The 22,185-nt window shown below is 40.2% G+C and overlaps 1 protein-coding gene across 2 annotated transcripts in view; it reads left to right on the top strand.

Moving 5' to 3' along the window:
* Positions 1–3,440: 3,440 nt before the first annotated feature.
* LOC147309187 (cadherin-12-like) overlaps positions 3,441–22,185 on the top strand; it is a 41,992-nt gene continuing 23,247 nt past the window's right edge. Inside the window, exons 1-4 of one of the 2 annotated variants that reach the window (XM_086271599.1) lie at positions 3,441–3,530; positions 10,346–10,407; positions 10,581–11,171; positions 20,597–20,721. In XM_086271599.1, the coding sequence (XP_086127725.1) occupies positions 10,863–11,171; positions 20,597–20,721 (434 nt within the window). In that variant the 5' untranslated portion in view covers positions 3,441–3,530; positions 10,346–10,407; positions 10,581–10,862. Of the gene's footprint in view, positions 3,531–10,328; positions 10,408–10,580; positions 11,172–20,596; positions 20,722–22,185 lie in introns of those variants that run through there. The other variant, XM_086271600.1, reaches the window with a different exon arrangement.

Genomic DNA, 22,185 nt, shown 5'->3' on the forward strand with positions numbered 1-22,185 from the left:
TTTTGTAAATAGTCAACAGTGCAATAGACTCAATACTTGAAATGTGCAATTCACTTGTATTTTTATTTTTTATTCCTATTTATTCTATTTATCCCCTTTGTATATTTTATTTATATTTGTCTCTGTATTTATATATGTGTGTGTGTGTGTGTGTGTGTGTGTGTGTGTGTGTGTGTGTGTGTGTGTGTGTGTGTATATATATATATATAACAGTTCTGTAACTGTAACTTCGGTCGTTGCTGTGCTTTTTTTGGAAGTCGAATTTCCCAGAGGAACCCACCCGAGGGATTAATAAAGTTCTATCTTATCTTATCTTATCTTATCTTAGTTTGTCACCAGAACGTTTAATAGAAATTTAAAATATTGTCGTACTGTAAAAATGCCTTCAACTTACTGCAGTTCTTTGTGATTTTCTTTAGTCAGCTTACACATTAAAACAAGTGATGGGTGGAATCAAAGGTTGGGAAGTTTAAAAAGAAAATATTAATTAATATATATTTTCAAGATACTTTATTTGTCACGTACATAGCGTTTCTGATTTGACCCTGATAGTGTGGAACCTTCTGCCTGATTGCAGAAGCTGAAGCAGTTTGTTACCTGGATGGGACGAGTCCTTTAACATCTGAGCTGCTCTGGACCAGCATCTCCTGGTGTAAATGTCCTGTAGGAACGGGAGAACAGACCTGCAGCAGCGTCTTGACACACAGATCACTCTCTGAAGAGCTTTTTGGTCCTGAACACAGATATCCGTATACCAGGATGTGATGTTTTGTGTGAGGATGCTCTTCAAAGAAAACAAAATGTGTGTATATATAATGACTGATTTTTATCCTGTTCTGGCAGCCATTCTTCCTTGTCTAAACAGTTTGAACTTATTTAAAAATTGTTGCAAGAAACAAGCTGATCTGACCATCCCTGCATTTTTTAACCAAAGGACACACCAAGTAGAAATAAATAAACTGTATAAAATGTCAGGTAAAGGTGTTCAAGATTGTGAAACAGTTGTGGTATGGAGTACTGTTGCCGTCATCTTCCAACTTCTGTAAGAAGAAAACTGATGACACGCATCTCCCGCTGTCGTCTGTCAGCCTTCCTTCACTGAAGTCAGGGCCCAGCACAAACAGCAGGACGTCTGCATCCACCTGCAAATGCATTAAATACAACATGGTTTACAATAACATTAACAATGCAAATAACCAAATTAACTGATGCAGTGATGCTCACACAATAAATGTGGGGTTCCTGAGTCCATAAGAAACAGATACCATTAGTAAAAATATATCTTTTTTACAACCTTGTTTACAACTTTACTTACAACCTTTGAATGTCCGGGAACGAAGAGCTGCTGGCTCTTGTAAACCACAGAGCTTTAGTCCCTGAGTGTTGGGATCAGCCGCACCAGTGCATGCAATGTCATGGCACTAAGACAGGGAGGAGATAATACTTTAATTCATTCTGAATGAAGACCAAATATTTATTGATGCTTTATGACTGCTTTTGTAAAACAAGCAAACAATTAAAAAAGAATGAAAGAAAAGGTATTGTTGGACTTTTTGTAAGCATGTCAAATGTTGCATCAGAACAGTTTCTTATGGTTTGTGACTCACTGTCACAGTTGAAATTGTTCTCCTGGTGGTCACAGATACTGTACTTAGTGGCTTTTGCCTTTTTGTCCTTCTCCATCAAAGAAATTACTCCCAGTTCCTCTCATTATTTCTGTTCAAAGCACAACCTAATTATTCAGATAGCCTGACAGGGACAGAAACTGAAGATCATACATGGGCGAAAGGGTTGTAATCGGAAGGTTGCCGGTTCGAGCCCCAGTCACAGTCTCGGTCGTTGTGTCCTTGGGCGAGACACTTGACCCGTTGCCTACTGGTGGTGGTCAGAGGGCCCGGTGGCGCCAGTGTCCGGCAGCCTCGCCTCTGTCAGTGCGCCCCAGGGTGGCTGTGGCTGCAACGTAGCTGCCATCACCAGTGTGTGAATGTGTGTGTGAATGGGTGGATGACTGGATGTGTAAAGCGCTATACAAATACAGACCATTTTACACAGTTTACTGATTTAATGAGATCTGCGATCAGCCTTCACTGACAGCCGAACAGGACAAACAGGTAAGAACTGTGCACCACTACTGAAATAAATAGGTTATTACTGAAATACAAGCAAACTATGATATGAATCTAAAGGTGCTATTAACACGTTTAGTTATGAAGGACTCATTAGTTTTCTTCTAACATCCAGAAGTCTGCACGATGTGTTTCATGGTTAAACGTAACATGACCGAAACACCAACACCCCACACAAATCTGATGCTAATCTGATTTTATCCACACTGGTCCACACCACCAACAGTTCAAAGCCATCGATTATCCGGGATCAACTGTCTTGGCTTAGTTTGCACGGTAACCAATCAGGTGTTAGACAAGCTGCAGTGGCAGCGTTAACCCCGCCCCCCTGACTTTGATAACTTTAATTAATTACCACAGCCGCAGCGCCAGGAGTGCCAGAATGAATTAAATAAATACGCCATTAAATAATTAATTAAATGTGTTATTAATTAAATACAATTGGAAATAAAGAAATCACTTATTCATTTTTTAAATGAAACGAATGGACATTCAATGAATTATTGAAATATTTATTTAATCAATTAATTCCAATCCTAATTAATTAATGGAACATTTAATTAATGATTTAATGCAGTTTTTAATGAATTCATTGAATCTATACATATACAGAGTTACTTCTGTGCCAGCTACATGATGTAAGTCAGCCTGTGCTGCAGTGTTTCATCTCTTTAAAACAACACTAACAATATCAACATCAACAAATACTTAGACCAAGCAACAAAGCACTACAAACCTGACGTTACCATCGTATATGTTATGTCACGTCAGCATAAATGACAGATACATTTCCCTTTTTTGAAAATGGTGCACAGTAATATCTATTTTCATTTTTGCTGCAGTTTATAAAAATTAATATAACAGCTTTTTTGAGGGATGTATGTTTGACATTTCTGTAACTAGAAAATTGTGACACTTAATACTTACATGTGGACTGAATACATACATATTATACAGTTTTTTAAAATTTGGGATATAATGCTTGTACTGATGCATAGTGTTTGAAACTTGAAATGTTCCAAAAATGCCACAACAGCATGTAAAAATGTGAAAGAAACTCTGGTGGATTTGTTCTATGTTAGGTGTAAAAGGGTTAATTAAATTGTATTTTCATGCTATGGCATTATTGTTTAAAAAACTATTATATCAATATGGAACAACTGAACTGAACTGAAACAAAAGCAAGAGAAAGCGAGCGGGTCAAGAGTACGATGAGAAGGAGGGAGGGATTTAGAAGGAAAGAGACAGAGAGATTGGAGGATACAGAGGGAGGCAGGGGGTGAGTGCACATGGAGCATGGTTTTAGTTCAGTGGAGTGAACTGACAGAGGAGCTCGCCACAGAGGGAGAAATATTTGGACTTAACTTCCAGCAGCGTGGAGGGACACTGGAAGGCTTCTGTGAGGTAAATGCACTGCAAGTACCACGGGGTGCTGACTCTGCACACGGAAATTAAATGGAAGTTTCTGTGATTTCTTAACAAAGCTTTTATTTCTATGTGTCAACAAGCATCAAGGTTAGCAAGCTTTAGCGTGAGAGGTAAGCAGTAAGTCGGGGGGGGGGGAGCTTCCAGGCTCTGTCTTAAATCAGTTCAAGAAGTGTCAGCTGCAGTAACGGGCGCTGCAACAAGGCCGTGTTGTGCTTTCCCACACAGGAACACATGTTCACTTTCTGCACTGCACTGCAAGCATTGTTGCACTGTTGCATTCATACACGTTATAATAGTTTGAGAGTGCATCATATTCTTTCAACATGACTCGTTTGCCAAATGTGGACTGTTAAAAAAGGAGCTTCAATTGTGGCATTAAGAGTAAAACAATAATAATAGACACACAAAAACCCTGTGAACCACATTCCCAGCAGCTAACAGCATCTGTGTGATTAACCTCTTTCACCTGACATGATATTTATTTGGCCTGGTTCTTCTAAAGAGCTTTTTCATTATACCTGAGCACTCAGACTGCTTCCCTCATTTACACAGGATGTTTGTTCTACTGTCTATCTAAAACTCACACACATTCACACCCCGATGGGTCCATCGGACAGCAGCTTGGGTTTAGTATCATGCCCAAGGATATTAGGCATGCAGACTGGAGCATGGACTGAACAGGGATCAAACCAACAACCTTCCAATTAGTAGATGTCATATTTGAAAAATTCAGGGCATTAAAAATGAAAGCAACTTGAGCTGCACTTTAAATCTCATTTAAATGTTGAAAAGTTACACAATTGTTGTAATGTCCAAGGCAGCCCTCCATTTATGTCCCTTTTATTTAAAAAAATGTGTTCACTCAGAGAGAATCCATAAGACACTGGGAGAACACAGAGTAGCTTCAAACCCAGGACCGTTCTCCTGTGAGGCAATGATGCTAACCGCTGCACCACTGTACTGCCATAGCCTTATTAGTGTAAAAGCTTCGTCCTGAACCTTTAATTAGTATTAGTTTGTCAAGGAGCTCCTCTGTGTATCAAAGTATTCTGGAGTTAATTCTGCGGCCATCTGTCCGTCAGCTTAAGCTTTTCCCAAATCGGGTCATGCAGTAGGACAATGATCCCAAGCATGCCTGCAAATCTACAGCAAATGGCTAAAAAGAGAAAAGAATCAAGCCAAAGTCTAAACTTCAACCCAGCTGGCATGATGTGTCAGGACCTCAGGTAAGCTGTGGACAACTGAACGCACACAAACCCGAGCAGCGTTTTTCATTTCAATCAGGTTTATGTAGTGCCAAATCACAGCAGCGGTCACCTCAAGATACTTCATATTGTAAAATAAAGACCATGCAATAATGCAAAGACCCCCCCCCCCCCCCCAAAGACCCCCCCCCCCCCCATCAGAAAACCAAAAAGCAAACAGACAAACAAAAACAGTAATATTCAAGTGCCAGAAATGTACCATCACATCAAAGTAAAGAAAGTTTCCATAATTAAATTACAGTAAATGTCCTCATGTCATAATAATTTAAATATGGTTGTTTTAGTTTTAAATTTACACAAAATATTGTGTATTTTAAGAGATTTTATATAGTAAATAAAGTTGAAACAATGAAATGACTAATAATATGGTCAAACACAGTTCTTTACATTTACATAAACCTAATATTGCAGAAATGCGCTGTTATTGGGTTTTATTATGAAATTTAATGTAAAACAAAATCTTGTACTTTTATTCCATAATTTAAGTCAAAATACTTTTATTAAACTAGTAACTGGGTTTAGAAATGACAGTAATCTAATGTTCATCTTTGTGCATATGACGTGTATAATTTTTCCATGTATTCTAAGATGGATTCAGCCTTTTACAGTAGCCAGAAAACGGTATTGTAATTATAATATAGTTTGTTACAGATCACATCAAGTAGATACTAATGGTGTGAATATTGAAAGAGCTGACTCCAGACCATCACACTTCCTCCTCCGTGTTTGACAGTCCACACACTATGGAACCGTCCTTTCACCCACTCGACGGTGTACAAAGATCCTGTCTGATGACCCGAAGATATCAAATTTTGATTTATCAGTCCATAACAGTGTTCTTCAAGTTACTTCAAAAAAGTAATTAGTTACTTATTCTCCAAAAAAGTAATCCCATTACATTGCTGATTACTTATTTTCAAACGTAATAGTTACTTTTAAAAACATGATGCACAACCTGAATATGTAGTAAAGCAACAGACCTTTCAGCCCAATTCTACTTTTCTGCATAATCCATCATATAAGATGTAATCCAACAGAAAGCCTCTTCCTAAAAAATGTTTTATTAGTTTTAATCTTTGAACTTTGAGCACATTGCATCGAGCAAGAATTTAATCATATGCAACATTCTCTGACTTGTGTTCAACATTTAAAGCTATTTTCTGCACATTCCAGCAGATAAAGTCAAATCATGTTTTAAGTAGATGCAAGTAAAAAAATAAAAATAAAATCAAAGACTCAGCAGCTCTTAAATCTATTGTCTGTGTTTATCAGGAGTGGGGCGGGTGGAGGTTTGCCCACAGTGGTCATGTCAGTGGGAGGATCCGGGGGTTTCTTGGTGAATGTCCCGTTCCTGTGGCAGCGTGCTCGCTGCTCGCTCAGATTTCAAGTTTCATTTTTCGCTGTAAAAAGAAGTTTTCTTCCCACGCAGAGTGAACACCGGACACTAATGTTTTTGTCACTTTTTACAGAATCAAACTCAAAGTAATGTGATTACTTCCACACTTTAAACGCTGCATGGTCGTACTCTCTCCATCACTCCATATGATCCATTGTTGATCTCCACACAGCTGTTGCCACGGACGTCGCACACTCGTACGTCATTGTCATGAGACACTCTCACAAACAAAATCACGGTTTAGTAACGCAGTAACGCAGCGTGACTACAGGAAAGTAACAGTAATCGAATTACTTTTTTTTTTGCAATAGTAATCCCTTACATCACTCATTACATGAAATAAGTAATCCGATTGCATTACTGTCCATCTCTGGTCCATAATACCTTCTTCCAGTCTTCAGTCGTCCCGTGTCGGTGTTTCATGGCCCAGACAAACCTCTGTCTTATTCTGACGTCTGGCTTTCTTTCTGCAACTCGTCCTGTCAAACCTGCAGCTCAACGTTTCTCTTCACAGCTGGAACTGAGACTTTCTCACTACAACCACTATGAAGCTGCTTGAAGCTGCTGTCCTGTGAGCCGCCATCACACAGCTGTTACCTCTCAGAAACTTGTCCTCTGATTCAGTCGTGTCTTTGGGTCAGCAGACGTCTTCCTGTCACAGTTTGTGAGCCTTTGGATGCTGAAGGAAACTGGACTCACTGACACTTTGACTTTCTTTGCAGTTTCTCTGTAGGACAGACCGACATTTATAAGTGTTATGTTGGTCTGTCTCTCTTCCACTGTTAATCTCACGATTTTGTACCAACACACTACTCTCAGCAGTACAGTACTGTTCAACTGATGCTGACGAGGGTACCACAGTGTGTTCCAACACTGCTTCATGCAGACAGAGGGGGTTGGAAGTAATGCAGAAAATCCAGAGAAGTTGAAACAGCTGTAGGATTGAGTAGCACCAGCTTTCAAGGCTTGCTCAGCCTCCATCGCTGCAGAACAGCTTTAGGTTGTTAACCCACGCTGTGTTCCCCGAAAAAGTCTTTTTGTCTAATTCTGAAATGTACCTTATTTATTCTTTGTTTTTAACCTCTGGCATTTCACCACTTAAATTTGTACAATTTCAAGCTATTCATAGGACTTAAAATGCAACAAATAACTGGAAAAATTAGGATGTTCTAAAACTTGACCAGTAGTATATATTAGAGAATGGTGAGATTTTACTTTATAGTGACAACTCCTAAGCAATTAGGACACTAAATTACTGTGCCCTAATTTTTTAATTATTACTAACAAATAGACCACAACAAAAAACAAACCCTAACAATTTGATATTAAAAAAGAATAACTTATTCAAAAAGGTTTTTAATGAGCCATTAAAAACAGAAATGAAAATTAAAAACATTAAACCCTAAATTTAGAGTCACACTGAATGTGGCAAGTTTCCCTGATGATTCAGGCACCTAGAGATGCTTGAACAGCAAAGATATGTTTGAATCTGAGTGCAGTTAATTTCAGGTAAAGTTTAGGTTAACTGTGAAACGGTGCACAGGTAGTCTGGCTCTACCAGGACGGCACGTCCATAGATGCAGTTGCAAGAAGGTTTGGTCTGTCTCCAAGCACTGCCTCAAGAGTGCGGTAGAGATACCAGGGGATAGGCTATGACATGAGGAAAGCAGAACAGGACTGTGGAAAGGCATCGACTGTGCCTCGGGGCCAATGCCTTCATGCAAGGAGGAAGTGAACAAACCCAGCCATAGCTCACAGTCAGCTCCATGCAAACTGTCTGAGATTCCCCGGAGAATAACAGAACTGGCTGGTCAGCTGTTTACAGTGTTCCTCGTCCCTTTATCATCTTTTTGCTTTGATTTATCTTGATGAGGCATCTGTTGAATTCAGTTTAAATAGACAAATCTGAAGAATGGTATTGAGTGACTAAACATCAGCTTTACATTAATATATTGTTTTATATATCAGCAATGACCGCAGCAAAACAGGGGGAGTTTGCAAACTGTATGTTTGTGGTGTGTCATGGTGAGGATGAGGACACAAAATCAGGACTCAGACAAAAGGGTAACTTAGCCGAGGGTAGAGTCTCAGCTTCTGGTGGCCGGCCGTAGCCCACGGGGCCGGGTGCAAAAAAGTGGCACAGCTCTGTCCTCCTGTGGGCCCACCACCCACAGAAGAGGCCGTAGTTTGGTGCTTACTAGACTTAGCAGTCAGAGGCAGAGGTTCTGGCACTCTCAAAACTAGCTTATGGTACATGTAGTGTCCCCTGGTGCAGAAGGAGCTCGAGCTGGTGCACAAGGTTGGAAGATGCTGACTAGATATAGTCTGGCTCACCTCAACACAAAGCTCCAGTTTGGTGGAGAGCAGTTAGACTCTCTTGCACTGTGCAGTTGTCCAGGGTTAGGTATACCTGCAGCCCCTTGGCTTTCCCCAGTGGACAAAAGAGTTGCTTCCCTGCATCTTCAGGTTGGAACAGGCTCTGGCTGTTATTTGTGCCTATGGGCCAAATGACAGAGTGCCAAGTGTTGTTAGTCACAGGGTGGGGTGCTGGAGAGTGCTCCAATCAGAGTTATAACACCGACTGGTTTTATGAGTGGATTATTCTGCCACAATATTCAGTTAAAAAGGGTTGGACAGCTTTCACATTTGAACTTAAATACTGGTGTACTGTGAGGGTGGCATCACTGTTGCAGTTCTGGTACACTAAAATATTAAATGCTAATGTTAGATTGTTACTGGTTATAGTTGTGTTACATGAGGTACAATGACTAAAACCTCAGTGTGTGTTTGTTTACCAAAAAACAGCATTCTGACGAGAACGAGCAGCCATCAAGTGGATAAATGAATTCAATTAATGAAAACATAAACAACATCATGAAAAAAACCTAATCAATTGCCTGAACAAGATATAGATGGGTTTGACTTTTTTATGGTGGCAACAAATGTTCGAAAGTTAACTTTGGTTTAAACGTTTGATCGGGACTGTGTGTGAACAAACATCCTCTGTGATGAAGAAGAGTCTGGATGCAGATCCTCTCTCAGTGACTGAATGGGACTTTAAGACACTGCGTTCAGCCCAAAATGAATTCGATTTCTGTCACTGAACAAGAAAAAATAAATGAATAATTAAAGATGAAAGAGGGTCGTTCTACAATTACTTAAAAGTGATTTCTTTTTTTTAAATGGAACCTTTATTTGACTGTTTCTTGTAATAAATTTAAGAAAAACAAATAATAAACAACCAAAAACTTAGTCCAGCTCGGGCATCAGAAGTACAAATGTTTGGAGATATTTAGTTGCTGTGCTCAGCACAACAGTTAAGGATGAGTCGCCCTCATAATGAAACGTCATTCAACTTTAGATATGACGTAACTTATATTCGTATAAGCAACTTTCAAAATCAAGCATGCCCCAGTTTTCAGTAGTCAGCTGTTTCTTTTAGTAATTCAGTACTCATCATTTTTCTCATTGCCCAGATTATTATAATAATAATCAAAATGACAGAGCACTGCCAGAAGATTGTGAGTGATTTTTGTGGAAGCCTTTACACGTGCAGTCTGACAGTGTGTAGACAAAAAAGTTCAGTAAGAATTATTTAAAAACACGTGAGAGAAAATCATCAACCCCATCATAAGAACAACGATGATTCAGTCACTGAATCATGGGGGGGTCCATACCAGGTCCTTGGCCCTATGTCACAGTGATGGCAGCCGTTCAGACACTGCCCCTCTGACGGAGAGTACAACAATGTGAGCGTAGGTGTTGTTATGTATTCACTGTAAGTCTGTGAAGCAGGTGCATGACAAGACTAATCAGGTATTAACATCACCTCCCGCTTGTATTTAATGGTTCAAACAAGGCAAAATGAACTGCTTTAGAAAACCATTGAGACAGGAAGGAAGGGAAAAAAATTATGCTTACATAAAAAAAAGTTCATAATCCCACTTAAGTAATAGTACTTAAGTTTTAATAAGATAAGTAAAAATGTATGCTGAGACCACCCATCTATCCATTTTCTTCTTTTAATGCAAAACAAAGCAAACACAATTTAAATTGGCAATAAAACATTAAAATGACAGTACCAGTGATCCTGATGTGTGATTAAGATTTCCTGTATGTCCTTGTGCCAGTGGATCTGTGTCACAGCAGGTACCTGTCCAATCAGCGCTGCAGAGCAGTGTCAGGATTACAGGTGGGATAATAGTTTGTTCTCTGACTTTGTCTCCACTAAAGCTTCAAATGTAATAAAGCATTAATAGATTTAAAGTTTATAAGTAAATGTAAGTAACAAAAGTGAGACTTTGTAGCTGAACTGTTTTGTTCAAGTCTACATTATAATGCTGCTATTTAAACCTGTTCTTCCAGGTGTCTCTGCTGAGGAACTGAGGAGAACACGAGGTGGTTCTTCTGCAGTCACAGAACAGGACGAAACTCATGGTCCAACAAACCCAGGCCAACCAACAATGACCTTCAGAGATTTGCCTGATTGAGCAATGACAGTATATGAATTATCTGGGAATACAGTGGAATTCTTGCCCAGTCCGTGCCAGCAGGTCAAATCCAGCTTTGGACGTTCATTCTCAACCTCAAACTAACCCAGTTTGTTTTTAACATTGCTTTCCCTTTTTTTGACAAACACATTCACTGATGATAACAAAGAGATATGTCACTATATTCCTGGTGGGATCCTGCTTGTTATTGGACCACTCCTACCAAATCCCTTTGCAGACTTCCCTCCACAACAGAACTAGCAGGGGTGCCATTACATTTTCTGGTGGAGGGAGGAAAAATCTGAGTTTGAGGCCTTCTTTGGGGGAAGTTCCATCAGTGGAGGGCAAGAGGAGATGGCGGAGGCAGGGTAGGTTGGGAACTCACCGGATTAAGAGAGGATGGGTGTGGAACCAGTTCTTTGTCCTGGAGGAGTACATGGGATCTGAACCTCAGTATGTTGGAAAGGTAAGCGAAACAAAATCGTTATATACGATCGTTATATATGCTGTTACCAGATTATTTTGAGAGAGCTTGTGTGTACTCTGTACTTGTCTTTAAACAGCAACTTTACCAACATTACTGACTCTTTACCTTCTGTTAATTTTAACAGAAAAGACCTGATGTTTTTAGCTCGTCCATGTTGCTTCATTTTTACATTTTTCTGCTTGGAGCTCGCTTGTACCAGGAAGTGGATTTGGATGAAATCTTTAGAAAATATCCAGATAAGGCTAAAATATATGCTTTCATTTCAAATGCTTTGAGATGTTTTATTTGAAATAAGAAGAAAACAAAAAGGCATGAAAACTAAAAAATCTCACAGAACTCTAAAAATATCAGAGGAAAACTATCAAATCAGATAAAACTAAAGTGTACAAACTCCCAAACTTTGTAGTATAACACAGTAAGATACTTAAAAATGAGAGCAGATGGCTAAGCTAAGCTAAGATAAGCTATGCTACTACTCCAGTACTACTAAAAAAAAAAAACAAATACCAAAAAACTCTTTGCTGTTGCACCTGTTCAAATTCTATCTAATCAGCAAATCACATGGAAGAAACTGAATACATGTAAGTATTTAAACATAATGAAGACAACCTGGTGATGCACAATAGAAGCCAGTACAGATGATGAACACCCTTCCTTGTTGACTTGAAGTCCACATCAGGGGTAAACGTGTGAAAAACCAAGAAGATAATTAAACCATGTATTTGGAGATTTGTTATACTCCTGCTACTTTATAACTACTACTACAGAGCTGGGCAGCCCAACTTTACTTACACAGAACATTATGACAGATGATCTCCATCTCTCTGTCTTTTTCTTTCCTTTAATGGAGATGGTCGTCTGTGGCTGAGTGCATCACTCTGGTTACCAATAGAATAAGCTGATTTTAACACATTGCTTCATTACAACATAATAGTATCAAAAGGTTGCACCATTTCTTGTCTAAATGAAATTTGCCCATTTCTAAGCCTTGTTTGGTAACGGTGCAGCTGAAGACAGCGTAGGCCCCGCTAGCTGTTCCCCGGCAGACTGTCCTGAGCAGCTGGGGAAAGAGGGCGGCTGGGTGATGGTGAGGAGGAAGCGTAGTCTTAAACAGAAGCCCCAGGTACACCACCAACCATGTGTCTGTTTTTCCCCACTCGGTGACACACCCGCCGGGGGTCAAACTCTGGTAATTGGTGATTCTGTTCTCAGACATGTGAAACCTTCTGGAGGAAACCTGGTCTTGTTAGGAGAGACGGCATCCATCCCACTTTGGATGGAGCAGCTCTCATTTCTAGAAACATGGACAAATTTATTAACCCCCCCAAAATATGACTATCCAGAGTTGGGACCAGGAAGCAGAGTTGCAGTCTTACACGCCTCTCTGCAGCTTCTCTCCTCCTGCTACCCCCCCAAAAACCCATCTCCATAGAGACTGTGTCAGCTTCCAAACAGACAAAAAACAAACTAAAAACCAGCAACAAACAACTTAAACATAAACAATTACAAAGAAAGAACAATACAGTATCCACATCTGAACCAAAGAGTTACACAGTGAGATGTGGATTATTAAATATTAGGTCTCTCTCCTCCAAGTCTCTGTTAGTACATGACTTAATAATTGATCAACAAATTGATTTACTCTGCCGTACAGAAACCTGGTTGCAGCAGGATGATTATGTTAGTTTAAATGAATCAACACCCCCGAGTCATTCTAACTACCAGAAACCTCGAAGCACAGGCCGAGGGGGAGGTGTGGCAGCAATCTTTCACACCAGCCTGTTAATTGTGGCTCAAGAGTTGGGAGTTCGCCTTGTAATCGCAAGGTTGCCGGTTCGAGCCCCGGCTCGGACAGTCTCGGTCGTTGTGTCCTTGGGCAAGACACTTCACCCGTTGCCTACTGGTGGTGGTCAGAGGGTCTGGTGGCACCAGTGTCCGGCAGCCTCGCCTCTGTCAGTGAGCCCCAGAGTGGCTGTGGCTAAATGTAACTTCATCACCAGTGTGTGAGTGTGTGTGAGTGGGTGGATGACTGGATGTAGTGTAAAGCGCTTTGGGGTCTATAGGGACTAAGTAAAGTGCTATACAAATACAGGCCATTTACCATATATATATATATATATATATATATATATATGTGTGTGTATATATATATGTGTGTGTGTGTGTGTGTATATATATATATATATATACACACACACATACTTTTATGTATTTATTCATCAAGATAAATCCAGCCACTTCGCACATAGGATTTGAATACAGATTGTTTAGATTACAGTTCTGGCTAACCAGCTATTGGCTGATACAGTGGGGCAAAAAAGTATTTAGTCAGCCACCGATTGTGCAAGTTCCCCCACTTAAAATGATGACAGAGGTCAGTAATTTGCACCAGAGGTACACTTCAACTGTGAGAGACAGAATGTGAAAAAAAAAATCCATGAATCCACATGGTAGGATTTGTAAAGAATTTATTGGTAAATTAGGGTGGAAAATAAGTATTTGGTCACCTCAAACAAGGAAAATCTCTGGCTCTCACAGACCTGTAACGTCTTCTGTAAGAAGCTTTACTGTCCCCCACTCGTTACCTGTATGAATGGCACCTGTTTGAACTCATCATCTGTATAAAAGACACCTGTCCACAGCCTCAAACAGTCAGACTCAAAACTCCGCCATGGCCAAGACCAAAGAGCTTTCGAAGGACACCAGGAAAAGTATTGTAGACCTGCACCAGACTGGGAAGAGTGAATCTACAATAGGCAAGCAGCTTGGTCTGAAAAAACCAACTGTGGGAGCAATCATCAGAAAATGGAAGACATACAAGAACACTGATAATCTCCCTCGATCTGGGGCTCCACGCAAGATCTCATCCCGTGGGGTCAAAATGATCATGAGAACGGTTAGCAAAGATCCCAGAACCACACGGGGGGACCTGGTGAATGACCTGCAGAGAGCTGGGACCAAAGTAACAAAGGTCACCATCAGTAACACACTACAACGGCAGGGAATCAAATCCCGCAGTGCCAGACGTGTTCCGCTGCTGAAGCCAGTGCATGTCCAGGCCCGTCTGAAGTTTGCCAGAGAGCACATGGATGATACAGCAGAGGATTGGGAGAATGTCATGTGGTCAGATGAAACCAAAGTAGAACTTTTTGGTATAAACTCAACTCGTCGTGTTTGGAGGAAGAAGGATACTGAGTTGCATCCCAAGAACACCATACCTACTGTGAAGCATGGGGGTGGAAACATCATGCTATGGGGCTGTTTTTCTGCCAAGGGGACAGGACGACTGATCCGTGTTAAGGACAGAATGAATGGGGCCATGTATCGTGAGATTTTGAGCCAAAACCTCCTTCCATCAGTGAGAACTTTGAAGATGAAACGAGGCTGGGTCTTCCAACATGACAATGATCCAAAACACACCGCCCGGGCAACAAAGGAATGGCTCCGTAAGAAGCATTTGAAAGTCCTGGAGTGGCCTAGCCAGTCTCCAGACCTCAACCCCATAGAAAATCTGTGGCGGGAGTTGAAAGTCCGTGTTGCTCGGCGACAGCCCCAAAACATCACTGCTCTCGAGAAGATCTGCATGGAGGAATGGGCCAAAATACCAGCTACTGTGTGTGCAAACCTGGTAAAGACCTATAGTAAACGTTTGACCTCTGTTATTGCCAACAAAGGTTATGTTACAAAGTATTGAGTTGTATTTTTGTTATTGACCAAATACTTATTTTCCACCCTGATTTACGAATAAATTCTTTACAAATCCTACCATGTGGATTCATGGATTTTTTTTTTCACATTCTGTCTCTCACAGTTGAAGTGTACCTCTGGTGCAAATTACTGACCTCTGTCATCATTTTAAGTGGGGGAACTTGCACAATCAGTGGCTGACTAAATACTTTTTTCCCCCACTGTATGTAGTTAAAGCTGTAGTGCTGTGTGTGTGTCTGTGTGTGTGTGTTTGCGCGCATTCCTTCTTCTGGAGGATTTGTGCTCCTCCCAGTGACAGCAGGTGTCTCCCCTCATAATCAGCTTTGCGGGTTTTAAAGAAGAAGAAGAGGGGAGCAAATAGGGCTGTTGGGCAGTGTTCACACTGTGTGTGTGTGTGTGTAAGAACACTACTGATTGTCGTGTTACTCCCATTGGGGAGGGTGTGCACTAAGTGTGTTGTTTAGCAGCAGATGTCAGTGGACTCTGGTCATCAGTTTGTATTACTCTGCTTTCCTTTGGAGTTGTTTACCTTTGTGTTTATTTATATACTTTCATTTATTTATACTTTTTTGTGAAGCATCTTTGAGGTTCTTGACAGGGGTTATACAAACCTGAGTTAATATTAATTTAATTGTCCTTGCTGAAATACACAAGGCCTTGCCTAAAAAACAAAAAACAACTGGATTCTAGTTGTTCTACGGATTTTTGGTCATATTCTTCATTTCAGTGCATCAAATGTTCGAAATTGGTGAGCACTGATTTGGAGCTCTCCTCTAAAAATCCAGGCTCCTGTAAGAGGAGAAAATGTGAGGCCTTCCCTGAAAAAGTAGTGTTCTTTGCTCTTGTATATACCTGTCAGCACTTATAGTTGTCAGTTACATAGGCGTTGATGCGCACCAGCTCCCCCCGCCCCCCCATCAACACCACCACTGGGTATTAAGCCGAATAGTCCCTCTCCTTTGTAGTTTTCCAAAGAGAATTTGAATTTGTCTGATCACTGAACTATTTTCCACATAAGCTTTGTACCAGAGCAGACGATGGTATTTCTGGATAATGTTGATCTCTGACTTCTTGATACCACAGCAGAGCTTTAAACAGCAAACTGTGTTCATAACTGATGCTGGAATCGTGCTGATGGCCTGACGGCTTTCAGTATTGGTTTTTAGCCTCGTCAAGATTCTTGGACTCTTTATGTCATTTTGTACGGTAGATGATGAGATTTTTAACGTCTTTGATGTCTATTTTAAATGATTCAAAAATAACTTTTAGGCAGAATTATTTCAGATTGGTTCACTTCTGTCCATCATTACTTATGATTTCTTATAATTGTCTCATTATAAATATTGTATATGTTTTCCTGTTGAGAGAAGAAACAATTCACAGATAAACATATCATGTTTTTATCATTGCATTCGGTTGATTTACATTTTACAACTTTTTTGGACATGTGGTTGTAAGTGGTTGGTTTATTAGCTCGTGTTGCTCTGAGTTTCATGCATGAACTGTTTTTGTCTGACACAGTGATCAGTGTTTGGAACGTGTGCCTCAGTACTGGTCTACCCCCGCTCTGTAACATCGTCACATTTCTACTGCTAAAAATCACCTGCAGCTGATCGTTGAATATCTAGGAGGGACTTCATTTCACAAACTGACTTGTTGCAATGGTTGCAACTTATTACAGTTTATTACGCCAACATCTTAGCCGACTGGTTATTAATTAAACTACAAAAGGTCTAAATAGATCCTCATTGCAATGTTTGGAGCCCACTGGTCAGTTAGTTGTTGACTTTCATATTTCATATATTGAACCCCTTTTAGATAAGTGTAATGCCCTGCACAGTAGAGCTTGTTTTGAAAATATTTGTTGACTTTATATTTATTATGGATGATTTATTTGGAAATAGTGTTAGTTAGTATAGTAATTGTAGTATATATTCTACAAACAAGAGATTATTCTGTTGAATGAGAAATTATGTTGTTTGATTAATACATTGTATTATTATTAGGCGTGGGACTCAATTAAAACAAATAATCTAATTAATTAGAGGCTTTGTAATTAATCATCTCGGTTAATCACATTTAATCGCACAAGAAAATATTCCTCAAAGTGCAAATGTTTTTTTTTTAATTTAAAAGGGTTTTAGTGGGCGACAGAATCAAATAATAAACATGGACATGAATATTGGAAACTCAAGCTCTTTACATTTCTGGAAAAAAAATCCCTGGGCAGGCTTAAAAATGAAGCGCTGTTTTAAGTACTTTAAGTATATTTTCAAAATGGCTTTGTTTTTAAATAATAATAATAATTTCAACATGAGTGAAGTTTAATCTTCTTAAAAAAATAAACATAAAAGGTTATTTGAGCAGCTTCACCTTTAAACTCTGAGTAACCTGAGCCAACATTATTTTGTACATTAGGCTAAAACAGTGAACATAAAACATGTAGCTCCGGCGGTAGAGCATCTAATGATTGGAAGGTTGGTGGTTCGATTCCTGGCTTCCTCCTAGTCTTCATGCCAAATATCCTTGGGAAAGATACTAACCCCCTGTTGCTCATCCATTGTATGTTAATGTTAGATAGGCACTAACAGCTTAGAAAAAGTGCTTGTGTGATTGGGTGAATGAATTAGTTGTATAAAGCGCTTTGATGCTCAGAGTAGAAAACCACTAAATAAGAACCAGTCCATTTACTCACAGTACCTCCATGCTTATTTACTGTCCGTCTCTTTCAGCCAGTTACAAACTAGCCTGTTCACGTGTTCAGAGCAGCTTTTTGTTACTATGTGACCTGCAGGTGAGAACAGTCTGTCACATGGGACAGAAGTGGCAGGACCAATCACAGACAGCTGTGGGTGGGTCCCTGCTCGACTGGACCACCACTGCAGCGGGCAGTCTGTCTGGCTGATGGTGGATTCTGCTCTGTGCAAACTCTTCCTCATCAGAGGGGAGGAGGAGGCTCTTTGTCTCTGCTGGCTCCTTTGTGGTGCCATCTTCACACTGTTCCTGCAGCAGGACCTCAAGGCTGCTCCAAACCTCCTCTCGCTCTCTCCTTGCAGGACACTTTAAATCCTTAAAGTGGGTCAAGCACAGCAGCTATCTGGTGTGTAGCTCACTGATGGTTGAGTGTAGCTACACCTTTGTGAAGGCAGTCTTAAACTTCACCATGTAGTTTGGGTCATCATCAGAGACCTCCATGTTGTAATGCAGGTGGCAGAAAGCAGGTAACACCACTGAACATCAGACAGACGTCTCACCTCCAAGAAGCTCAGTCACGAACCTGTAGTAGACAGTTCAACAAAGTAATTATTATCTACACAATAACTGTCAACTGTAGAGCTTTTTGAAGAAACAGTAACAATAAGTAAAAAATGGTTTTATTTACCTGCATGGCTCAAGTGGCTCTTTGTGTTGCCCCAGTCTTGTTTGCTCCTGGTGTAGTTCCTCCATATTAGCAGGGCTGTCTGTAATCTCATGTTGTTTGCTTTTCAGTGTCATAAAGCTGTTGAACTTTACTTGAAATAGGCAGCTGGAAAGTTGGATCACCTGACGCCAACTGTAGCACATTTTCTAACCCGCTATCTTCTCCCACTGATAGTGGTCTACAGACAGAGCAATCCATTTTGTGAGAGAATTTGTAAGTTTGTCCGATGTTGACTTGCTAATTTTGGTCCTGATGCCAGGTATTTCATCACGTTTCGGCTGCTGACACCTTTTCTTGTTACTGGGACTGCTAGCGCTAACAGCTCCCACAGTTTCTGTACTCACTGCAACATGTTTTGCATTTAGATGATGCCGTAAGGTTGAAGTGCTTCGGTGGTATGCAAACTCCTTTTTGCACAGTTTGCACATAACCACGCTTTTATCAAGGTTCCATTGGATAGTCTTTAGAAATCAAATTAGCCTCTGATCAGTCTGAGGTGACATGAGCCGGCTCCTTATTGGGAGCCATGGGTTTTTTTTCCTTTCTCTCTCTCTCAGCCTCTCTCTCTCGCACTTTTTTCCGCTTCACTCCGCACGTGAGCCTTGTGCTTTGTGCTGGGCAGAGGGGGGAGGGGCGGTAGTTACACTCAGTAGCACAGGAACAGAGCGGGAGGGAGAGAGAGAGAGAGCCAGGGACAACAACGTCACATTAGAAAGGTATAGTGATCATCCACAACTATTTTCGGTTGCAGATAATAAAGGATTCATGCAGGTCCATATGACAGAGAATATGCATGTTCTTTTTGTTTTCATATTATAATTTATATTTAATTGTGTTGTGGTTTGCAGTGTTTTGTGTTGTTTCACTTTAAATTTGTTTAAAAGGAAAAAGCTGAAAATTGAAATAGTTAAAAGTTCAAATGTGAATAGTTGGTTTTTGTATTATATGATTTATTTATTACATTTTATGTGGAGTGAATAAATAAAAGTATATTTACGGTGGCCGCTAGAGACAAAGCACGTACAAAACACAACAGAAGTGCTCCAGGACGCTAGGCGCAGTGTTACCTGGTGGCTACACAAGCCAGCAAGTACCAACGACCGGATTTGGTGTGTGGTAGTAACAGGTAAATAAACATTTTTTTTAAATTATTTGAATATAAGTGAGTGCTTGTGTATAAATACACAAACAAGATAATTGAATATGCTTTCAATTGTGTAATTTAAGTGATCTAGTAGCTCTGCTTTGGAAGTTCAGTTCATGCTAGAAATGTGTTTTGGAGTTTGTACGTGCTTTGTCTCTAGGGGCCACCGTATATATTTATATATAAACATATATAAATAAAAATACTTTTTTTACATTAGTAATTCCTTTTTTGCATAATTTTATATTATTGTTAAAAATAAATTAGTTAAAGCAACAAAACAACCTGAAGAGCCGGTTCGGAGCTGAAAGAGCCGGAAATCCCATCACTATTCTTTGTAGCTCTGATGTGTGCATCAGTGTAATCGGTCTACCAGGAAATGGTGCATTGACAAACATTCCTCTTTGCTTGGAATGCAAATATGTCAAGCCAGTGTTATTAAATGCGTTATTTTTTTATGCGTTATATTTTTCAAATTAATTAATCACAGTTAACGCTTGTTAACACTGAACTCATTCATCTGTTACAGTGTTAAACCCAAATGTTTCTAGTTAGCATGGGATTTGGACTAAAAATGGCATGTTAGTGAAAAATGTATATTTGACAAAGATGACCCAAATAAACCCAAAAAAATGAAAAAAAAAACTGTTTTAAATGATGATTTCATTTGCAAACAAAAAACATTAACCAAAGTTAGAGCAGTCTGACTATTCTACACTGACCTCTGGCATCAACGTGTGCAGGAAACTCCCAGCAGATCAGGGTTTCAAACTCCGGCCCTCGAGGCCTGCAGCAGATAGCTGCTTCTGAAATAAGCCCAGCCCACCTCACTCCCAAACTATGCCACCTTCATAGTCACTTAGATCACTCTTGTTCCACTTCAGCAGCTTATACTGACCAAGTCTACATGCTTACAAACAGATACACATTACACACTATGTCATGCTGATTAGATACTTGCATTAACAAGCAGCTGAACAGGTGTACCGAATGCAGGAGCTAGTCAGTGTATTCATATCGTTCTCATAGACAACAAATGAAGACTGATGCAGTTAATGTGCATATCATCTCCTAAATAAGAAAACAATACAGTATTTGTGATGCTTTTCTGACACATAATTTCCTCTGCAGCTCCACACTGAGATGGACCAGGGAGATAATGCAGTGAAATATACACTCTCAGGAGAGGGAGTGGGGTCTGTCTTCACCATTGACCAAATGACAGGAGATATACATGCACAGGTGGTGCTTGACAGGTCAGTACCTCCCAATAATATTGTCTAAACTGACTAAGCACCTGAAAACAGTAATATCTAAGTAGGAACCTAGAGAAGGCACATCCTCCCAAACTGTTTTTCTCAGGAGTTGCAATGGACGGGGAAGTGAGACTTGGACAAATCAGAATCAACCTTTTTCTGTCAGAGAGATGATTGTGTCCACAGAGATGCTGACTTTGGCTGAGATTTTTTTAAAAACGCACAAAAGATTCAAGGCGATTTTTTTTTCCCACAAAACAGGCTGAGGCTTGATCAACTTCAGCTGAGTCACCTGAGCAAGAATGTTTGATGTTCAAGACCTGAAACAGCTGCTGACCTCAGAAAACATCACTGAACATATGCATTACCTTTAAAACTGCAGATGTGTTATTACAGCTTTCTCTTGAACTGTCACTGCGGGCGGCCAGCCCTGTTGTTTGGAGACTTTGGGAGTCGTTGAAAAAAAGACCAATCATGAGTAGCATCTGCCTTCAGAGTTTCTACCGTTGCGGCTCGAGGGCTTGATAATATTCACATGCTGCTATCACATTGTGTTGCAGTCATTCGTTGCATACAATACACAGTAAAACTGTCAAATTTATATATTGATTCTATACAAAATCAGCACGCTCTAAAGAGTGTGTGTGTGCGTGCGAGCGTGCACGTGTGTGTGCGCGTGTGTGTGTGTGTGTGTGTGTGTGTGTGTGTGTGTGTGTGTGTGTGTGTAAGAGAGAGAACCCATTCCACCTAAACAGGACACATTCAACAGTGGCAGTTGTTTTGTTGTTGTTGCTTTTTTGCAATTGCAGGTTTTTATCACATGTTTACTTTTGTAGCTGCGTTGCTAGTGCAGTGATCTTTTATTAACAGTGGGGCAGCTTTCCAGCTGTCCTCATCGGCTCTGCACCACACGCAGCTCTCTCGTCAGGTCCCCGCATCTGACTGAAATAGGAAAGGCATGGGCAGGTCCGCCTCCCCCGACACCACACCCTGAACCCACTGCTCCACCCCTCCCCTGCAGCTGAGCCATAAACCACACCCCTCCACAATTAAATAAATAAGATATTGTTGGATATCTTAATGTCACATTAAAATTCAGAAAATCATATCATAAAAGAAAGTTCCTCTTTGATATGATGATAAACTAACTAAAATGATAAACTAAGCTTTGCACATGAACAACCCCCGTAAGTATAAAACTGTGACTATGCCAATAAAAGTCTACCTTTATTCATGCATTTGCATCAATAGACGAGCATTTCTATGGACAAAACACTTTCCTGTCCCAAAATTGAGTCACTACTTGATCTACAGCACATCTAATATTTCCATTTTCTTTAACAGTCTGTTTGGCAGCATGAGTGCAGCCTGACACGGAATCAATGCTGAGACACCATGAGACTCATAGCCTGAACACATAATCATATCAGTTGAGTATGTGCCAGTGAATTCAGTGTGTGTAAA

This window comes from Aulonocara sp. 'chitande type north' Nkhata Bay, linkage group LG18 (assembly GCF_057382095.1).
Source record: "Aulonocara sp. 'chitande type north' Nkhata Bay isolate Kocher_YH1m ecotype deep benthic linkage group LG18, A_spYH_male_GT1.1, whole genome shotgun sequence".
In the NCBI taxonomy this organism is placed as follows: domain Eukaryota; kingdom Metazoa; phylum Chordata; class Actinopteri; order Cichliformes; family Cichlidae; genus Aulonocara; species Aulonocara sp. 'chitande type north' Nkhata Bay.